Here is a 19,881-nt window from a genome sequence, read left to right on the forward strand (position 1 = left end):
CTTTGAAATCTGATGTGCAGAACAATAAACAATTGCCACAAAATCCCTTCCCTTGATTAATACTCTTAATGTTTTGCAGGTTTGGAAGCAAGAGCAAGCAGTCAATCAATTTCAATCGAACTGGAAACTTTTTTGCCTCCCCATTATTGAAATGATCACAAATTAACCAAATAGTCCCAAAAATCAGAACGGGTTCCTTGGAACTTCACGTTAAACCAACTACTTTGCTTGAGTATTATCCTCTGCATAATACAGCAGTCCTAATACAGCAGTTTTATACCTTGCATTAGACATTAATAATGTGTAATCACCAGTCTAATCCTTTAAATATAATGTAGTTGACTTCTGTTATTAGTGATGGTACTTTTTTTAAATGTAAGGCTTCTATATTGTAGTTTGTAATACTATGGCTTACTATTATGATGAGGCTGTGTGTTGAATTTTGTAACCTTTAGACCAACAACTGATTTAGAAAGCCATTGATGCATGCCTCAGAAACACTTAAAAGCCCAAAGTAAAAGATTATTTTACAAAGTCACGGGTTGTGGGGTTTGTTACTACAGAATAGGAAATATATGCAAGAAAACTAAAAGATTGCTGTAATCCAATAATTATTTCATATATCCTGCTGACTGAACAATTCTGTCCTACTGTCAATCTTGCAGAATTTTGATTTCCATAATTTTCTGCCTCTTGTGGAGCTATTAATTGAACTTGTATAAAAGAACTGAGCATTTTTTTTTTTTGCTGAAATTTCATATCACTTTGGAAGTTAAATTTATTCAAGGGTACCCTGGATGTATGTGGCAAATTTGTACTGTTTTACAGTTCCCTTCCTTTGACTTGTATGTTAATTCTCTTGCTCCCCTCCATGCTTTAGTTGCAGTCCACCACAAAGCAAAAATGCCATGGAATGAATTTTCAGTCTACATAGTTTCTATTCATTGCAGGCATGGCCTGACTTCTGCCAGCTTTTAACTCAATTGATCGCGCTGGCAGTTTTTACCTTGTTTTAAACCTACTTGTCATTACTACAAAGCCACAGCTTTGACACCAGTAGCTGTCCAGCCATTCAAATCACCAGTGGCATTTTTAGCATAAGATGCTTACAATCTGGACACGACAGAATTGTCCAAGAAATTGGTTTCATAAAATGCATTTCAAAGTGAAGAATTAACCATTTTGTATACACTACTCTTAGCAATGGAGGGGGCACAGAACTCTTCAAATTTGGGGTTACTATGGCCCTTTTCAATAGAAGTTTCATTGTAAAAGCCATACAATTAAAATTGTATGTGCTGCTTTTGATTTTTATTGGGGATAGAATTTGGACAAACTAGATTTAAATTTGCTTTCTAACCCATCGATAACCAGAAGCTTCTATTTTTTTAAAAATACATTGAAATGTTTTCATTTTAATAGATGTTTCATCTGGTGTGTGTGTGTATGCATGTAAACATCGTAACTTGTGATCCATTTTTGAAGTGCAAAATTAGATTGGGCACAGACTGATGCCAAGTGCTTACCTCTGTTATGACTTGTAATATGCATTGATATACTTCTGTGGAGTTATTGAATTGGTTCAACACAGATATCCCAACCAGAAAATTGCTATTGTATGTTATGCAGACTAGATAACTATGGTGTAATCTGCATCTATTCCCTTTACCTGTGCTTTTTTAAGTATCCCTTTTAGTCATTTGCAGGGTAACCATTATAAAAAGCCTATACCAAAGATTTGCCTGCCTGTCTAAAATTTGTCTTTAGCTGTAAAATCCTTGCTTCATCTGTTGCGGAATGCAGAACTACAGTAAAACCTGTTTTCTTGGGTACTTTGTTGGTATCAAAAATTAAATCCAAGTGAAAACTGATACAAGCTGTCAATAATGCAGCCTCGTTTTCCATCCTTCTCTCAGCTGAAACCCACAGGACACTGTAGAAGTTGTATTGTTAGAGTCTCTGATGTGCACTTAACCATTTGAGGACACCCCTCACAAGTATCAGTTGAGGGATCGCTGAAGTTTTATTGATGCACACTTAAAATTAAATACCATCTTAAATGACAGTGTATTGCATGTAGTTTTCACTGTACTTCTGTGTAATGCATATTCTAATATTTCAAAAGCTTCTGTTAAATAAGTGCAGTGACCAACTTTCTGGTGTTTTGTGTGCTTTTTATACTATTTCTGTGAATTCCCACCAAGTCTCTCACCATCCTGACTTGGGACTATATCGCCATTCTTTCATCACTGGAACAGCATTGTGGGTGTACCTACACTACATGGACTGCAGTGGTTCAAGAAGGTGGCTCATCACCACCTTCGAGGGCAGTTAGGGATGGGCAATAAATGCTGGCCTAGCCAGCAACACCCACATCCCATGAATGAATGCTGGGGAAAAACACCTCCCCCATCAGTTGAACCTCACCGTTTCCTTCATTTAGAATTTAATATTGTTTTCTCTCCACCTTGTTTAATAAGATGAACTAAAGTGTGACTGAAATGTCTCTGCTTTTAATAGGTTTTAAAGATCTACAGGTATCTGTTCACAATGATACATACAGAATCTTTAACCATACCATGTGCTCCTTCTAATTATTAAAAAAACACTATAATGCATACAGAATCCAAATGCTTACAGGGAGTTGTAGATATCCCAGCCTTGCAACAACTGACAAAACCCTGTAGGATTTCCAGTCATAATGTAAGAAATCGGAGTATTTGGCTATTCAGCCTCTTGAGCCTACCCTGCCATTCAATAAGATCTGATTGTGACCTTAACTCCACTTTCCTGCCTATTTCCTCCACCCCAACCTCCCCCTGCCCCCCAACCAATAACCCTTGACTCCCTTGTAGATCAAAATTGTAAAGTCAAAGGATGGGAGATCTTTTGACTAGTAGTGTAATGGATGTATTATACATTCATATAACACCCCAATAACTGCTACCCACTCAGTAGACCAAGGTGTACAAAAGGTTCTTTGATAGAGCTTCTGTGCCCTAATCCACTTGTTGAGAAGGGGTGAGTTCTTTTAGTTACTGACAGCAAAGAAAAAGGCCATTCTGCTCAAGTGGTCCAAGCTGTTGTTTATCCTACCAGAACCTCCCACCTGTTTCAGCCAACCTCTTCATGGCCTTCTATTCTCTTCTCTCTCATACACATTTATGGGAAAGCTAGATATGAATCTGTGCTACTCGCCTTAACTACTCCTTGTGGTGGCAAATTCCACATTCCCACCACTCTCAATAAAGAACTTTATCCTGAATTTCTTATTGGGTTTATTAGTGACTATCTTTTATTTGTGTTTTGACGGATAGGAGAGACAGGCAAACTATTTATTTCCTCTCTCCAACTGTCTGTAAGCAGAAGATGTTTTGAATTGTCTTTGAAGTATGCTGTGGTGTGTTTTCCCAAAACCTCTTTGTGTGATCCAATTCACTGTTAGTTCGCAGCAAACTCAGAACGTTAGTTTATTCCACATTCAAAACCTAGGGGAGAAGTGTTCACAACTTCCCACTCCACTACACACACACTGAAGGGGGGAGTGGGGGGTTGTGGAACAGAAAAAGTGTTTCACAACCTTGGATAGTAACAATACAAAAACTGCAGAAACTAATATTAGTTCACATGATTTCCAAAGTTGCAGTCTAGAGAGTGTGTCCTTTGTGGCTGAGTTCAGTCCCAATGAGTTTCTGGTTGGAGACAACAACAACACAAATCCTTGAATGAATGGCACTGCAACATGATGGGCTTTCTGTGCTTGGACTGCTTAACAGGTGTTGATCAGAGAATTTTAAAAATCAAGCAGGCTTCAAGGAGTTGAGAGATGGTAACAATCAGTTTCTGTGCTTCTGGCCAGAATTCCATCCCTTCCCCTTAGGAGGGAGTTGAGGTGGCTCTTAGCATCTCTTCTGGTATTGAGTTTGTGATAGTTCAGGTTGGGGAACCAGCTCGTCTGTCCTTCCTCTGCTTTCATTGATTATATGGGGTCTGTACAATGAGGTGTGAGATTCCACAGGCTGAGAGGGGAATGAAGAGTCATACGGACTCGAAGCGTTAACCGCTCCTCTCCGCAGATGCTGCCAGACCTGCTGAGTTTTTCCAGGTATTTTTGTTTAGTTTTGGATTTCCAGCATCCGCAGTTTTTTGCTTTTATCTTAGTGTTTAATTGACTGCCACTTCTCTTCAAAGAATGCCTACCTTGAAGAAGTATTGCTCTTCTCTCCAACAGGATTTCCCTACCTCTCTTTTGCCTTGTTCACCTTCATTGCTTTCGATTTCTCTCCTGGTGTTTGACAAAATATTTACTAAAACCTGCTTTCACAGCCATAATTCCTTCCTCAGTGACTGTCTCCGACTTAGCCCACGTAGATTTCAACTAAAGTTCCATCCCTCATGTTTCGAACCCACCCAGGATTACAGGACATACAATGCTCCTCGGACTGCTGTTCTCGTCGCATTCTGAGATCCACACTCAGTGCCATGCGCCGCCATATGAACACACTCGACCTCTCCCTCCAGCAGCACCGCCGCACCCTTTTTCTAAGCTGCGCGTGCCCCCAGTTTCATTTTATTCTTCATCTCGTCCGACGCCTCAACAAGGAACTTTGTCTCTTTCTTTCAGGTGCAAAGGAACGCAAGCTCCAACAACTCATTGACGCCATCCAGGATCCTCCAGCCCTGACTGTCCCTCTGTCCCCATCAAGTCTTCCAATCCCAGTCCCGGCCGTGTATTCACCATACCCCCTGACCTTCCCCTCTCCGATGCTGAACGTTCAGTGCTCAGCAAAGGACTTAGTTTCATACCCTTATGCACTCATCTCAATGAATTTCAGGCTCAGCACGATGCTGAACTCTTCTTCCGCCGTCTTTGTCTCCGGGCTCACTTCTTTGGGCAGGAGTCCTCTCCCCATTCAACGGATCCTTTTACCCGCCTCCAATATTCTCCCTCCGGATTCTTACCTTCTCTTAATCTTTTCACTGAGAACTTTCGGCGCGACATTAGTCGTCTCAATTTCTCTGCTCCTCTCACCCACTCTAACCTGTCTCTCTCTGAACTTGCTGCGCTCCGTTCTCTTGGGTCCAACCCTGACATTGTCATCAAACCTGCTGACAAGGGTGGTGTTGTTGTTGTCTGGCGCACTGACCTCTACCTCGCAGAGGCTGAGCGTCAACTCGCAGACACTTCCTCCTACCTCCCCCTGTACCATGACCCCACCACTGAACATCAAGCCATTGTTTCCAGGACTGTCACTAACCTCATCTCCTCTGGGGATCTTCCTCCCACAGCTTCCAACCTGATAGTCGCCCAACCTCGGACGGCCCGCTTCTACCTCCTACCCAAAATCCACAAACAGGACTGTCTCGGCAGACCGATCGTGTCAGCCTGTTCCTACCCCATGGAACTCATTTCTTGCTCTCTTGACTCCATTCACTCTCCCCTTGTCCAGTCCCTTCCCACCTACATCCATGATTCCTCTGACATCCTACATCATATCAACAAGTTCCAGTTCCCTGGCCCCAACCGCCGCTTCTTCACCATGGACGTCCAATCCCTCTACACCTCCATCCCCCACCAGGATGGTCTGATGGCCCTTAGCTTCTTCCTCGAACAGAGGCCTGAACAATCCCCATCCACCACTACTCTCCTCTGTCTGGCTGAACTTGTTCTCACACTGAACAATTTTTCCTTAAACTCCTCTCACTTCCTCCAAATAAAAGGTGTGGCTATGGGTACCCACATGGGCCCCAGCTATGCCTGTCTCTTTATGGGGTATGTGGAACATTCCTTGTTCCAGTCCTACTCCAGCCCCCTCCCACAACTCTTTCTCTGGTACATCGATGATTACTTCGGTGCTGCTTCATGCTCTCTTCGGGACCGAGAAAAATTTATTAATTTTGCTTCCAATCTCCACCCCTCCATCATTTTCACATGGTCCATCTCTGACACTTCCCTTCCCTTCCTTGACCTCTCTGTCTCAATCTCTGGTGATAGACTGTCCACCAATATCCATTACAAGCCTACCCACTCCCTCAGCTACCTCGACTACAGCTCCTCACACCCCGCTTCCTGTAAGGACTCCATCCCATTCTCTCAGTTCCTTCGCCTCCGTTGCATCTGTTCTGATGATGCTACCTTCAAAAACAGTTCCTCTGCCATGTCTTCCTTCTTCCTTAACCGAGGTTTTCCACCCACGGTGGTTGACAGGGCCCTCAACCGTGTCCAGCCCATCTCCTGCGCATCCGCCCTCACGCCTTCTCCTCCCTCCCAGAAACATGATAGGGTCCCCCTTGTCCTCACTTATCACCCCACCAGCCTCCGCATTCAAAGGATCATCCTCCGCCATTTCCGCCAACTCCAGCATGATGCCACCACCAAACTCATCTTCACCCCCCTGGCAGCATTCCGCAGGGATTGTTCCCTCCAGGACACCCTGGTCCACTTCTCCATCACCCCCTACACCTCAACCCCCTCCCACAGCACCTTCCCATGCAACTGCAGAAGGTGCGACACCTGCCCCTTCACTTCCTCTCTCCTCACCGTTCAAAGGCCCAAACACTCCTTTGAAGTGAAGCAGCATTTCACTTGCACTTCCCTCAATTTAGTCTACTGCATTCACTGCTCCCAATGTGCTTTCCTCTACATTGGAGAGACCAAACACAGACTGGGTGACCTCTTTGCAGAACACCTTTGGTCTGTCCGCAAGCATGACCCAGACCTCCCTGTCGCTTGCCATTTTAACACTTCACCCTGCTCTCATGCCCACATGTCCGTCCTTGGCCTGCTGCATTGTTCCAGTGAAGCTCAACGCAAACTGGAGGAACAGCACCTCATCTTCCGACTAGGCACTTTACAGCCTTCTGGACTGAATATTGAGTTCAACAATTTTAGATCATGAACTCTCTCCTCCATCCCCCCCACCCACCCATCGCCTTTTTTCCCCACTAATTTATATAGATTTTCTTTTCCCACCTATTTCCATTATTTTTAAATGTATTTCCATCCATTGTTTTATCTCTACCTTTTAGCCTTTTTAGATTCCTTTACCCCACCCCACCCCCATTAGGGCTATCTGTACCTTGCTTGACCTGCTTTCAACCCTTAATTAGCACATTCCTTAGATCATATCACCACCTTCAACACCTCTTTGTCCTTTTGTCTGTGACATCTTTTGGCTATCTCGACCTATCACTGGCCCTCTATCCAGCTCTACCTGTCCCCACCCCCCCCCTTAAACCAGCTTATATTTCACCTCTTTTCTATTTTTACTTAGTTCTGATGAAGAGTCATACGGACTCGAAACGTTAACTGTGTTCCTCTCCGCAGATGCTGCCAGACCTGCTGAGTATTTCCAGGTATTTTTGTTTTTGTAGGGGAATTCTTTTGTTCTGGTAACTCCTGTTGGTAGCTTCCAGAACAAAGGCCAATACTGTGGTTATGTGACTTGTAGCAGCTATTGCTTTTGGTTCAGCAGAGACACACTTTATTTGCCATTTAAAAAAAAAGTTTTCGATTTCTTTTCATGTCATAGGGACCCAAGTGTATCTCACCTTGGACCCACATCCACTTCATCAAACCTCTTCCATTAGGTCACCCCTCAGCCTTTTTTTTTTAAAAGAGTCCTATTCCTGATGGTTATAGCCTCTTAGTTTTGGTATCCTTGTGAACCTTTGCACCTTCTCCAGTGCCTCTGTGTTCTTTTCTAATATTGAGACCAGAACTGTGCACAATGCTCACAGGTGTGGTTTTCTAACAACCTCTTTGCTTTTCAATGATAAAAACAAAAAAACTTGACAGTTCTGTCGAAGGGTCATGAGGACTCGAAACGTCAACTCTTCTTCTCCGCCGATGCTGCCAGACCTGCTGAGTTTTTCCAGGTAATTCTGTTTTTCTTTGCTTTTCAATTCTATTCCTCCAGAAAGCAACGCAAATGCTTAGTCTGCGTTTTTATGTTTACTTGCGTTGTTATTGTTAATGATTTGTGAATCTATACCCCTAAATTCCTATGCTCCCCTAGCTTATTTGGTCTTATTAATTATTAGAAATGCACCACCTTACTAACCTATATTGAAATTCAACTACTTTGTGAAGCACAAGACCTCTTGAACAATGGTTGTCACAAGGTTCTTTATGGATAAATTTAATGAAGAACAAAACTAGTAGAGAAAGATGAATATGTAAGACTACAGTATAAGCAGCTTGTGGTTTTGTGTGCTAATTCAGATAATCGGCTTAAGACGGGGCTAACTTTATGTTGATCCTCTCTCACTATTTTCATGAAGGAGGAGGGGTGCAGTGAAAAGACTTTAGCATGTGTGCTAAGGCATAATATATTCCCCTTAACCTGCTCAGTTACAAAAATGACCCTTCTACCTGCTAACCCCAGTACACATTTCAGAATGTAGTAACTAAATCCGCAATGCTTAAAATAGGTGGACCAGTATTGTTGGCAAAAAAGTCATTAAATGCACAAAACAAATGTAACATTTGGGTATGGTGCACTCTAGTAGAACTGTGAACATGCTCAATTTACACAGCTTTTGCAGCATTACAGAATATATTCATAGAAAATTACCACAGCAAATCACTTTACATTTAAGAAGTGTGACTAAAAATATCCTTGAATGGCATTAATCTGTTGCATCATAAGATGGCTCAGGGAGTAAATGCACCACTCAGTGTGATCCTGAACCATACAAACTAGGAAGGTCTGTGTTGGATCTATAGTCTCTTCTCAGGCTAGCTAGCACCACTGTTGACAATAGTATCCCTCGGTTAGAGAGACAGAGAAAATTGGCCAGGTTTACTGCAGGGAAGTGGAGTGAGGTATGGCTATGATACAGCCTCTCGCTGCCGAGCATGATTATCTTGTCACTTGCATTAAGAGCAACGCAGAAAATTGGCACTTGGGTGAGGTACTGCAGTGTATGTACTGTGTGTGCAATTGTATCCCAGTATGAAGTGATACTCCCAGCCAAAAGGCGGAATAAATCACAAGCATTTATAGAAATGGTTACCCTGAGTTTCATAAGTTGTATTTAATGATTTCTGCTGAGTATGGTGGAGCTCTCCTACATGCCATGTAAGCAATCTCTGCCCTCAAAGATATGTAGCTAGTTACAGAACAACATTGTGACAGGATTTACTTTCGGACCCATCTTAAACAGCTCCTAAATTTAAGTGGGCCTTTAACTGTTATATAGCATTTCCAAAACATGGGTTTAAAACAGAGTGTATTGTTATATTTGTGGCGTTTCCAAATAAATGTTGATTCCTTTCAGAAAAGTGGCCAATAAGTGTAGGTTTACACCATGTCAGAGAATCTAAACTCAGCTGAATTGAATTGAAAGAATATAAAGTTCTAACGGAGCCTACTCTAATGCAAGTATTAAATGCCCTTTTATCATTGGGATTAGGTAGGTAAGTAGGTCAGGTGTTTCTCACGTGTAGGTGGGACAAGACTCGATGGGCCAAAGGGCCTCTTCTGCACTGTGATTCTGTGATCATTATATGACTGTGGTGCACATTTCCTTTTATATCAGAGGCACATTTTACAAAGAATTATGAAAGAAAAAAATTACCATCTAGTTCTGGGCCCTCTACCATCCTGGTACTTTCACAATACAAAGAAATAATGGAGATCCTGACTAATCATGGTTATAAACTAATGTACAACAGGCATGAGGTGAGAAACTCCCGGTGATGGAAAGCTGTTCTACTTTATTTATGTCAGGCCAAAATCTTGTGTAACTGCTAATGGAGGGAGAAGCATAGGTACTATCACAAGGTTTTGTACTAAACTATACTTGAAGCAGAACCTATAACAACTTTTAAAAGGGACTGGTTGCAGATTTGAAAAATCATTTTAATGAGTGCAGAGAATGGACGTCCACCTGAGAGGGCAGATGGGGCCTCAGTTTAACGTCTAGATTTAAATCAATGTCTATAAAGTAAGATTCAAAAGAAAGGTTCACTTAAAAAGCAAAAGTGAAGCAAAAATAAAATTGCAAAAAACTTAGATTGCTGGCTGTAGGTCTACATCAGAACCCATTGGATGCATATCTCATTCATAAAATAAAACAGTTCCATGTTACACTTGCACAGCAACAAGATTATTTACAAGAAGCTACTCACGAAAATGGAGTTTACCCAGTTTCAATATAGAACAAATACCTAAAAGTAACTGAAATGCAGTACAGTTCATGGAACCAACTGTGAGCATAACTTGTGTTAATTTACTATCGTAGGTCAGAGTCCTTAAATTCACTCCTTGGTGTCTTGTGTGGTCTTTATCCCATTGCTGGCCCCTCTCGCTTGCCCTTCTCATCCCTGCTGCTATTAAGTCAGGGATGTGAAAGGATTCTTTATGAAGTAATTCTACAGCTAATGATCAGTTATTTGCTAGTGGCTGACAAATCAGGTTGTGCATGGTGTTCACCTTATTTTTCTTTGCATAGCCAACATTGCAAACTACTAATTTAAAATCAAGGCATCTTTTATTTCTGTTGTGGAATGGGGAAAGAAAGTTCCCATAGTTATAACACTTCCTTCCTCACCTCCCATAATTACAGTCATCACTGGGGTTACAAAATGAAATGTAACAACAATACAAGTTTCAAATAAGATATTAGGATCACCAGCTAAACGACTGGAATACCTGGAACACATTTACTTTGAAATGACAGGCTGAAGATTGTGAAAGACAAGAAGCCCCTCAACCTCCAGTTCTACCTGAAAATCTACACCTTTCTTACTGAATGTGGGTGGGGGGCGAGAACTTGCACTAAAATTAAAATGGCCACAAAGCTGGAGTGTTCTTGGTGTATTTAATGTAAGTGGGATCATGTCCCCACCTCAACATTGCTTGCTTTTCTAATATCGGAATTCCACTTATGTGGGTAAGCAAATACCACAGAAACACTGGGGAGAACACGCTGAGATATTCCACTCCCTTCATTACAGAAGAAGCAGAGAGGAACAGGCCAGTCCATTGCAGTATTTCTCCCAGATAGTTTGGGTGACGACTGTAAGCCCAGAGTCCAGTTTGAATGAATTTGCCCTGATTGAAGAAAAAATGACAACATTGTGAAATCCTTCAAGAAGACATCCTTTTGTTTGTCTTCTCCATTAACCCCTGCCACACTGAACAAAAACACTAGTTGGTGATAACTAATTTTATTTGCAAAGACCTTAAAGCTACTGTGTCCTGTCTTGTAAGACAGCTTATGATTGGAACACTAATATTAGGCTAATGAAACTAAAAACCTAAACTTCAATTTTTACCATTTATGATTAGAGAGATTTCAAAAGCATACGTGAAAACATGCAGGTTTGGAACTTTTCATGAAGAATTTACAAATTTCTTGAATCTCCATCAGTATTTCAGATTTTCAAATTGGACAATATCAGTAAATTAACCCCTACCATTGCTTTTTATACTGTATGGATAGAGGGAAAAGTGGGAAACAAGTGTGTAATTAAAATATTTCTGTACTGTCTTCAAATGTATATTTGGAATACAGCATCAACTAGTAATGTTCAACTTGCTAACTGGTACTTTGTTTTCCCACTTCAGTTCAATTTGTATAGGAATAGAAAGTAATGGCTACTTAGAAATAGTCTAACCAGGTAGCAATTGGTCCCCATTTCTGGAACTTAACTTAATTGAGTCTTATTTTTCTTATAGCTCAAACCAACTGTCAGCACCAAAACAATCTGCCTGTGTTTAATGCTCCAAAATAAGTCTTACAAGGTGGACAGTCATTATGGCACGTTTGTTGAAACTTGTGGTTCATTAGCAGGGACTAGTGTCCTGTGTATAACATCACAATCGTGAGGAGACCAGCGCTATTGCTAAAGGAGCTGAAATGTGTGTCCTAGGAAAGAACTGCGGTAAGTAACTCACTTCCTGACTCCCCACCATCTACAAGGCACAAGTCAGGAGTGTGATGGAATACTCTCCACGTGCCTGGATGAGTGCAGTTCCAACAAGAAGCTCGACACCATTCAGGACAAAGCAGCCCGCTTGATTGGCACCCATATACCACCTTAAACATTCACTTCCTCCACCACCGACACAAGTCTCCTTAGACAGCACTTTCCAAACCCAAGACCACTACCACCAGGAAGGACAAGGGCAGCAAATGCATGGGAGCAGCATCACCTGCAAGTTCCCCTCCAAGCCACTCATCATCCTGACTTGGAAATACATCACCGTTCCTTCACTGTCACTGGGTCAAAATTCAGGAACTCCCTTCCTAACAGCACTGTGTGTGTACCTACACCATATGGACTGCAGCACCTTCTCAAGAGCAACTAGGGATGGGCAACAAATGCTGGCCTAGCCAGTGATGCCCACATCCTGTGAATGAATAAATGAAACAAAAGGGAAGAATTGCAACATTTTTCTCTAACCAATAATACAAGTATCCTGGGGATTGTATATTGTAACTTATGTCACTATGTTTCCTTGCTCCTCCCATCCTGGGAAAAAAATGATGAGGGACAGGGTCACTAAAAGTACAGTAAAATTTACTTACAACATTATTAGGATCGCTTCTGAAATTCCATTTCTGTTGGTCTGCAATGGCTTCTATAGCAAAGCCCAAAGTCCAGATTGTCCATCCAGTATAGTCTCGGACACACAAAGGCTGGTCCTTTTCCTGAGTGTTTAGAATTAGCGTTGGAAGAAGTGTTATGAAGATCCATACACCTAGAAAGCAGGAACAAAACTACATTTCTTTTCAGGCGGCACATCAAAATTACCATTCAAGACACTCATCTATGGTGTTTTAGTGCCATCTAATGCTGTTCCACTGTATAGCATTGCTTCTAGTAATGCAGCCCACATTGCAAGTAGTTTCTAAATGCTGACATTGTGACATAGGAACATGCACCAATTTATCTGCCTATGGAAGTTCAAAGGTGTACCCAAGAGAATTAGCAGCAATCGATATGATCACAGCCACTGTAATACATAGATATTATGCACGCCAACTCATGCTTTCCGCATACTACAACAGTACAAATAGTGCCTCTCCAGGAGGGGAACACTGCTCCTTTCTCCCATTTTGGACTTGACAATATCATTGTCTGCTAATTACCAATGAGATCAAGTGATAAACTTGGATTTCCCACCTAGCTATAGAAATCAGAAGTCCCTACTCTCACTGAAATAGTGCCGGGATCGGCAATGGTTAGTACTGAGAGGAAGGAAAATCTATGGGCACTTGTTATTCACTGTCTTCCTCAAAGAATCAACTGATTCAGTTTTATTGTCGACTCCAGAGAAGGTCTTTTTTTAAATGGGAGTTGCAACATAAGTTAACTCAGAGATGCTCACTATATCCTTACGCGCATCAAGTCTCATTCATCCATCAGCTCTGTGCTTACTGATCTACAATGGCTCTCAGTTTTGTAACGGCTCAATTTTAAATTCTCATCCTTGTGTTCAAACCTTTCCATGACCTTACCCCTCCCTATTTCTGTAAGCTCCCACAGCCATCACAGCTCTCAGACATCTCTGCACTCATTCAATTCTTGTCTCTTGTGCATCCCCAATTTTAATCACTCTACCACTGGTGCCATGCCTTCAGCTACTGAGATCCCAAGCTCTGGAATTCCCCCTCCGTTTCACTCTCCTCCTTTAAGACACTCCTTAAGACCTACCTCCATGACCAAGCTTTTGCTCATGTGTCCTAATATCTCCTTATGTGGCTCAGTGTCAAATTTTGTTTATAATGTTCCCCATGAGGTACCTTGGTGCATTTCACTACATTAAAGATGCTATATAAATGCAAGTTGGTGGTGTTGGCCATCCCTGCAAGTACTGACTGTATGATGCATCTCCACTGTAAGAAACGTAATGTTTCTAAAAATCAAGCCTTTCCCATTTCTCCTGGAGTGATTCTCTTATATTGTATAGAAACACCACTCTTAAAACTAAGTTTCTGCTGAATTTGTGATGTAGTTACAGAGTCCACAGTGTCCACACCACCCCTCACCTCCCAAAATACCTGGCAGGGTGGGGGGAGGGGGTGGTGATGGTGGTGGTGTGGGGAAGGGCCTTTGGATGGGCAGTCCTTGGTTCCCATTGATGGCTGACTGCAAGGCCCACTGCTGCCCCCACCCCCCCCCCCCCCACCCCGTAAGCAAAGGAAGGCGATTCAAACAGATGAATGGGGAAAATATGCTGTCAAGAAACTGATATTTTTTTGAAAAAAGAAAGTAAACCCAGAACCTCCAAGAAAGTTTACCTTGAAGCGTCCAGTAAACAAAGAACCGTCTTGGGTTGGTGCGAACTTCATTGAAACGTTTGTCGTGGCCTTCCGTTAACACTCTGACAAACAGAAATAGGCCCAGTCTGGAATTGAATAAAAGACTCAATTGTGCCTCAGATATTTCACTTGTGTTCTCTCTATAGTTTAATCCTCTCTATTAAACCAGTGCATCACTACTTGATGTGGACAATGCACCAAATATTTTGTGCTTGCTCTGGGGGGAGGGACTCTTGACTACAGCTCTAGCATTGGTGCTGAGGGGAAATGTTTTGCACTGACACTGTCCGTTAAGAGTTTTGACACAATCCAAATAGAGAGTCCAGGGCCAACCAGACACAGAGTGAAAGCACAGCACTCCCTGGAGGAAGTTTAGCATCTGAGAAGCTGAGGCCAGAGCTAAGCATGGGGTATTTCACCGCTTTCTCAGTACATGTTCCAAAGCGGATGCCTTTCCCCATTTACTTTCAGCAGCCCTTTGTCATATGATATTACACTAGCTGCTCCTAGTTAAAATTAGATCAGGACTGGTCTGATTTCTTGGTTAAAGGCAACATAGAGGAGAAATAAGAAACGATGGTTCGTTCACAAGTAACAGCTCTATTTAACTTCCTTCTTTTCTTCCAGCAAAGTTACAGGAATATATATTCATATAAATTATCTTTTAAAAGACCTTTCTGGCTGGCAAATGCACCAGACAAGGTGAAATTAAGCCATGCAGACCAGGAAGTCCTTGGCTTGATTCCCAGTTTGTGCTGAATGAACCAGGGCAGCAACGTCACCACAGCTAAGTCTCTGAGTGAGGAGAGAGAGAGATGGGTGGTCACTTAAAATCCTGGTTCTGGTTCCTTCCAGGTGGTGCATATTTATGGGCAGGACTGGGCTTGACTGCAATACTGTCCATGATCAAATAGCTGACTGCCACTCAGCATCACTTTAAGCTCCCACAAGAAGAAGTCACAGAGGAGGAAAGAAATTGCAGGAATATGGTGAAAGAGCCGGGGAGTGGGACTAATTGGATCGTTCTTCAAAAGAGCCAGCATACACTAGATGGGCCAAAAGGCCTCTTTCTATGCCATACTATGTTATGATTCTGGGTGGTGTAGGGAAGGGCCACTTCAAGGCAAACAAAGGCTTACTCAAAGTACAGTATTCCCATCTGGGATGATTAGTTTCTGATGGCATTTGCGTACAATTTAAAAACTGCTTTTTCAAAATGAAACAAAATCGTGGGAGGCTCTATGCAATGAGGCAGAAATGTACTCGGCTTTGGAGTGTTAGAAGTGCAGACTCGTGCCATTAATCCTACACTTGCTGAAATATTAGTACCTGGCTTCCAAGTTGGAAGCTGCTGATCAGGCACTGGGCACTACCCGCAGGCCACTCATTCACCTCCCAGCAGCTGGGAGCAGGTCACTCCTCTGCCAACTTAGCCAGTGCCAGCATTTGAAGAAGTGAAGGTGAGAAAATGTCTTAGAAAAAAAAATCCACACCAAGATAAAACCCTGGTTTTTGACATAATAGACCCAGTTTCTTAAGCCCATCTACAATAGTTTGCAGTCAAAATAAAGCATGCAGGACACCAGATCAGGTTTAGCTCCTGAATCTGATCTGCTGCATTCTCACCTCAAGCCCCACACAGTTATCAAGGTACTCTGTATTTTCTGTCTGTGGTAGCTGGTGCGATTCCACCTGTAACTCAGGTGAGTCAATATGATGAAGGTCCCTGACCCTGTAAACAGATGAATGCCATGTTACTGAATGGAACTGCAGAATGCAAAATGGATATTTAAAAAGGAGAGATACAGGGAAGAGCCTGAAGATAGTTTGAGATTTGAGCAAGGGAACAGAAACGTGTACTTTAACATTATGATTTGCTACTTATTTGCTTCAGTGCTTATTGCATCAAAATTAAAACAGCAAAACAGACTGCGCAGTCCAACCCAGTCTGCCATGTTGGAGTTTATCCTCCATGCAAGCAGTATCCAAATCCCAAGTGCCTGCTCTGTTCCCATATTCCTTTATCTTCTTTCCCTCAACCACCTATCTAAACCATCAACATGCTGGGGGTTACCATTGACCAGAAAATTAACTGGACCAGCCATATAAATACTGTGGCTACAAGGGCAGGTCAGATGCTGGGAATTCTGCAGTAACTCACCTCCTGACTCCCCAAAGCCTGTCCACCATCTACAAGACACAAGTCAGGAGTGTGATGGAATACTCTGCACTTGCCTGGATGGGTGCAGTTCCCACAACACTGAAGAAGCTTGACACCATCCAGGACAAAGCAGCTCACTTGACTTGCACCCCATTGGTCATGGGTTTGGGAAGGTGCTGCCTAAGCCGTCTTGGTGAGTTGTTGCAGAGTGTCTTGTAGATGGTACATACTGCTGCTAGTGTGTGTCGGTGGTGGAGGGAGTGAATGTTTGTGGATATGGTGCCAATCAAGCGAGCTGCTTTGTCCTGGATGGTGTCAAGCTTCTCGAGTGTTGTTGGGGCTGCACTCATTGAGGCAAGTGGGGAGTATTCCATCACACTCCTGACTTGTGCCTTGTAGATGGTGGACAGGCTTTGGAGAGTCAGGAGGTGAGTTACTCGTCGCATGATTCCTAGCCTCTGACCTGCTCTTGTAGCTACAGTATTTATACGGCCAGTCCAGTTCAGTTTCTGGTCAATGGTAACCCAAGGATGTTGATAGTGGGGGATTCAGGATGGTAATGCCATTGAATGTCAAAGGGCGATGGTTAGGTTCTCTCTTGTTGCACATGGTCATTGCCTGGAACTTGTGTGGCGTGAATGTTACTTGCCATTTGTCAGCCCAAGTCTAGACATTGTCCAGGTCTTGCTGCGTTTGGACATGGACTGCTTCAGTATCTGAGGAGTCGCGAATGGTGCTGAACATTGTGCAATCATCAGCAAACATCCCCACCTCTGACCTTATGATGGAAGGAAGGTCATTGATGAAGCAGCTGAAGACGATTGGGCTGAGGACACTACCCTGAGGAACTCCTGCAGTGATATCCTGGAGCTGAGATGATTGATTTCCAACGACCACAACCATCTTCCTCTGTAACAAAACAGAAATACCTGGAAAAACTCAGCAGGTCTGGCAGCATCGGCGGAGAAGAACAAAGTTGACGTTTCGAGTCTTCATGACCCTTCAACAGAACGGCAGATTTTTGTTTTCATCTTCCTCTGTGCTAGGTACGACTCCAACCAGGTATGACTCCCATTGTGATGGTTAAATCTCTATACAAATAACTCGTAACAGAAAACGGAAGTGTTCGGTTGCTACACTCAATAAAGGCCATTCCAAAAGCTATGCAACGACCAAAGGATGTTTCACAACAGCCGCGTTTTAAACGCCTGACAACGTCCCGCCTTTCAAAATACAAAAGATTAGCGGAGAAACATGTAGTAGGTACTGGACAAGAACAAAACACACTACACTGAACTCTCATTCAACCCCGCACCCACACTACTACCATTTGTAAGTTCCTTGCCACTTAGCCCACCACCCTCCACTAAGCACTAACCTGCCAAATCGTAAAACTTCTCGGTTTGCAGAATGCTCGCTGCAGCCCAGAGGAGCCACTGAATGGCGAAATTGAGCATCGCACATGTCAGCAGGATCGTGCCCATCTCTGAGCCGCACCAAACTCAGACAGTGTCAAAGCAACTGTCACTCACAAGGCGGAAGTACCGCTCCAGCCCATCATGTGCTGGGAAAGGGGGTTGTTCTTTTTCCTGTTGTGGATCCAGCAGATTTACAATGCAGGAGATTGTATGCAGTACCCAGTAAATACAATGCGTTAAAATACAAGGGAGAAACTAGCGCCTGTTCAGTTTAGAAACGAAGGTCTTCCTTGCAGAATTATTATACAATTTTTGGTCTGCAGTTACAGGAAGATAACAAGCACCCAGCCCTGTAAAATATATTTTAGCACTGCAACCGTTCATTCATGAACGAAAAGAAAGTTGTGCAACAGAGCGCGTGACCACTGCACTTCAATTCTCGTCTGGCGAAGCGGGGCGGGGCCTGAACATGTGGTAAGAATGGTACAGCACGGAAGGAGGCCATTCGGCTCGTCGTGTCTGTGCTGGTCCTTCACTATTCACCTAGTGTCACCCCCATGCCTTTTCCCTGAAGCCCTGCATTTTTTCTTTTCCAGATAATCTAATTCTCTTTTGAAAGGGAACCTCTATACCTCGCAGAGGCTGAGCGTCAACTCACAGACACTTCCTCCTACCTCTCCCTGGACCATGACCCCACCACTGAACATCAAGCCATTGTTTCCAGGACTGTCACTGACCTCATCTCCTCTGGAGATCTTCCTTCCACAGCTTCCAACCTGATAGTCGCCCAACCTCGGACGGCCCGCTTCTACCTCCTACCCTAAATCCACAAACAGAACTGTCCCGGCAGACCGATTGTGTCAGCTTGCTCCTGCCCCATGGAACTCATTTCTTGCTATCTTGACTGCATTCTCTCTCCCATTGTCCAGCCCCTTCCCACCTACATCTGTGATTCCTCTGACACCTTATGTCACATCAACAATTTCCAGTTCCCTGGCCCCAACCGCTTCCTCTTCACCATGGACGTCCAATCCCTCTACACCTCCATCCCCCACCAGGATCGTCTGAGGGCTCTCAGCTTCTTCCTCGAACAGAGGCCCAAACAATCCCCATCCACCACTACTCTCCTCCGTCTGGCTGAACTTGTTCTCACACTGAACAATTTCTCCTTCAACTCCTCTCACTTCCTCCAAATAAAAGGTGTGGCTATGGGTACCCACATGGGCCCCAGCTATGCCTGTCTCTTTATGGGGTATGCGGAACATTCCTTGTTCCAGTCCTACTCCGGCCCCCTCCCACAACTCTTTCTCCGGTACATCGATGATTACTTCAGTGCTGCTTCATGCTCTCATCGGGACTTGGAAAAATTTATTAATTTTGCTTCCAATCTCCACCCCTCCATCATTTTCACGTGGTCCATCTCTGACACTTCCCTTCCCTTCCTTGACCTCTCTGTCTCAATTTCTGGTGATAGACTGTCCACCAATATCCATTACAAGCCTACCAACTCCCACAGCTACCTCGACTACAGCTCCTCCCACCCCGCTTCCTGTAAGGACTCCATCCCATTCTCTCAGTTCCTTCGCCTCCGTCGCATCTGTTCTGATGATGCTACCTTCAAAAACAGTTCCTCTGACATGTCCTCCTTCTTCCTTAACTGAGGTTTTCCACCCACGGTCGTTGACAGGGCCCTCAACCGTGTCCAGCCCATCTCCCGCGCATCCACCCTCACGCCTTCTCCTCCCTCCCAGAAACATGATGGGGTACCCCTTGTCCTCACTTATCACCCCACCAGCCTCCGCATTCAAAGGATCATCCTCCGCCATTTCCGCCAACTCCAGCATGATGCCACCACCAAACAAATCTTCCCTTCACCCCCCCGGCGGCACTCCGTAGGGATTGTTCCCTCTGTGACACCCTGGTCCACTCCTCCATCACCCCCTACTCCTCAACCCCCTCCTACGGCACCTCCCCATGCAAACGTAGAATATGCAACACCTGCCCCTTCACTTCCTCTCTCCTCAC

General features: G+C 43.6%; 2 protein-coding genes across 4 annotated transcripts in view; one reads left to right on the forward strand and one right to left on the reverse strand.

Annotated features, from left to right (window-relative positions):
• Nucleotides 1-1,735, forward strand: part of racgap1 (Rac GTPase activating protein 1) — a 32,580-nt gene extending 30,845 nt beyond the window's left edge. For both annotated transcript variants that reach the window (XM_041180540.1, XM_041180539.1), the window contains exon 17: nt 80-1,735. In XM_041180540.1, coding sequence (XP_041036474.1) covers nt 80-155 — 76 coding nt within the window. In that variant the 3' untranslated portion in view covers nt 156-1,735. The remainder of the gene's footprint in view (nt 1-79) is intronic.
• Nucleotides 1,736-10,478: 8,743 nt separating this feature from the next.
• Nucleotides 10,479-18,031, reverse strand: si:ch211-210c8.6. Of its 2 annotated transcripts, XM_041180361.1 has the most exons (5): nt 17,817-18,031; nt 15,904-16,009; nt 14,257-14,363; nt 12,541-12,713; nt 10,479-11,060 (listed from the first exon to the last, which is right to left on the reverse strand). In XM_041180361.1, exons 1-5 carry the CDS (start codon nt 17,920-17,922, stop codon nt 10,791-10,793), a joined length of 762 nt encoding a protein of 253 aa, XP_041036295.1. In that variant the 5' UTR covers nt 17,923-18,031; the 3' UTR covers nt 10,479-10,790. The 2 variants fall into 2 exon arrangements, with proteins under 2 accessions (XP_041036295.1, XP_041036296.1); XM_041180362.1 differs by lacking the exon at nt 15,904-16,009 and having other exon boundaries at nt 17,817-17,944.
• Between the last annotated feature and the right edge of the window lie 1,850 nt (nt 18,032-19,881).

Source organism: Carcharodon carcharias, chromosome X, assembly GCF_017639515.1.
Source record: "Carcharodon carcharias isolate sCarCar2 chromosome X, sCarCar2.pri, whole genome shotgun sequence".
NCBI lineage: Eukaryota > Metazoa > Chordata > Chondrichthyes > Lamniformes > Lamnidae > Carcharodon > Carcharodon carcharias.

Coding starts and splice junctions, on each gene's coding strand:
- si:ch211-210c8.6 (XM_041180361.1), bottom strand. CDS start 17,922: ATGGGCACGATCCTGCTGACATGTGCGATGCTCAATTTCGCCATTCAG. Junction 14,364..15,903: donor ATAACTGTGTGGGGCTTGAG/GTGAGAATGCAG, acceptor ATTCAATTCCAG/ACTGGGCCTATTTCTGTTTG. Junction 12,714..14,256: donor TGTTTACTGGACGCTTCAAG/GTAAACTTTCTT, acceptor CCTGCTTTCTAG/GTGTATGGATCTTCATAACA.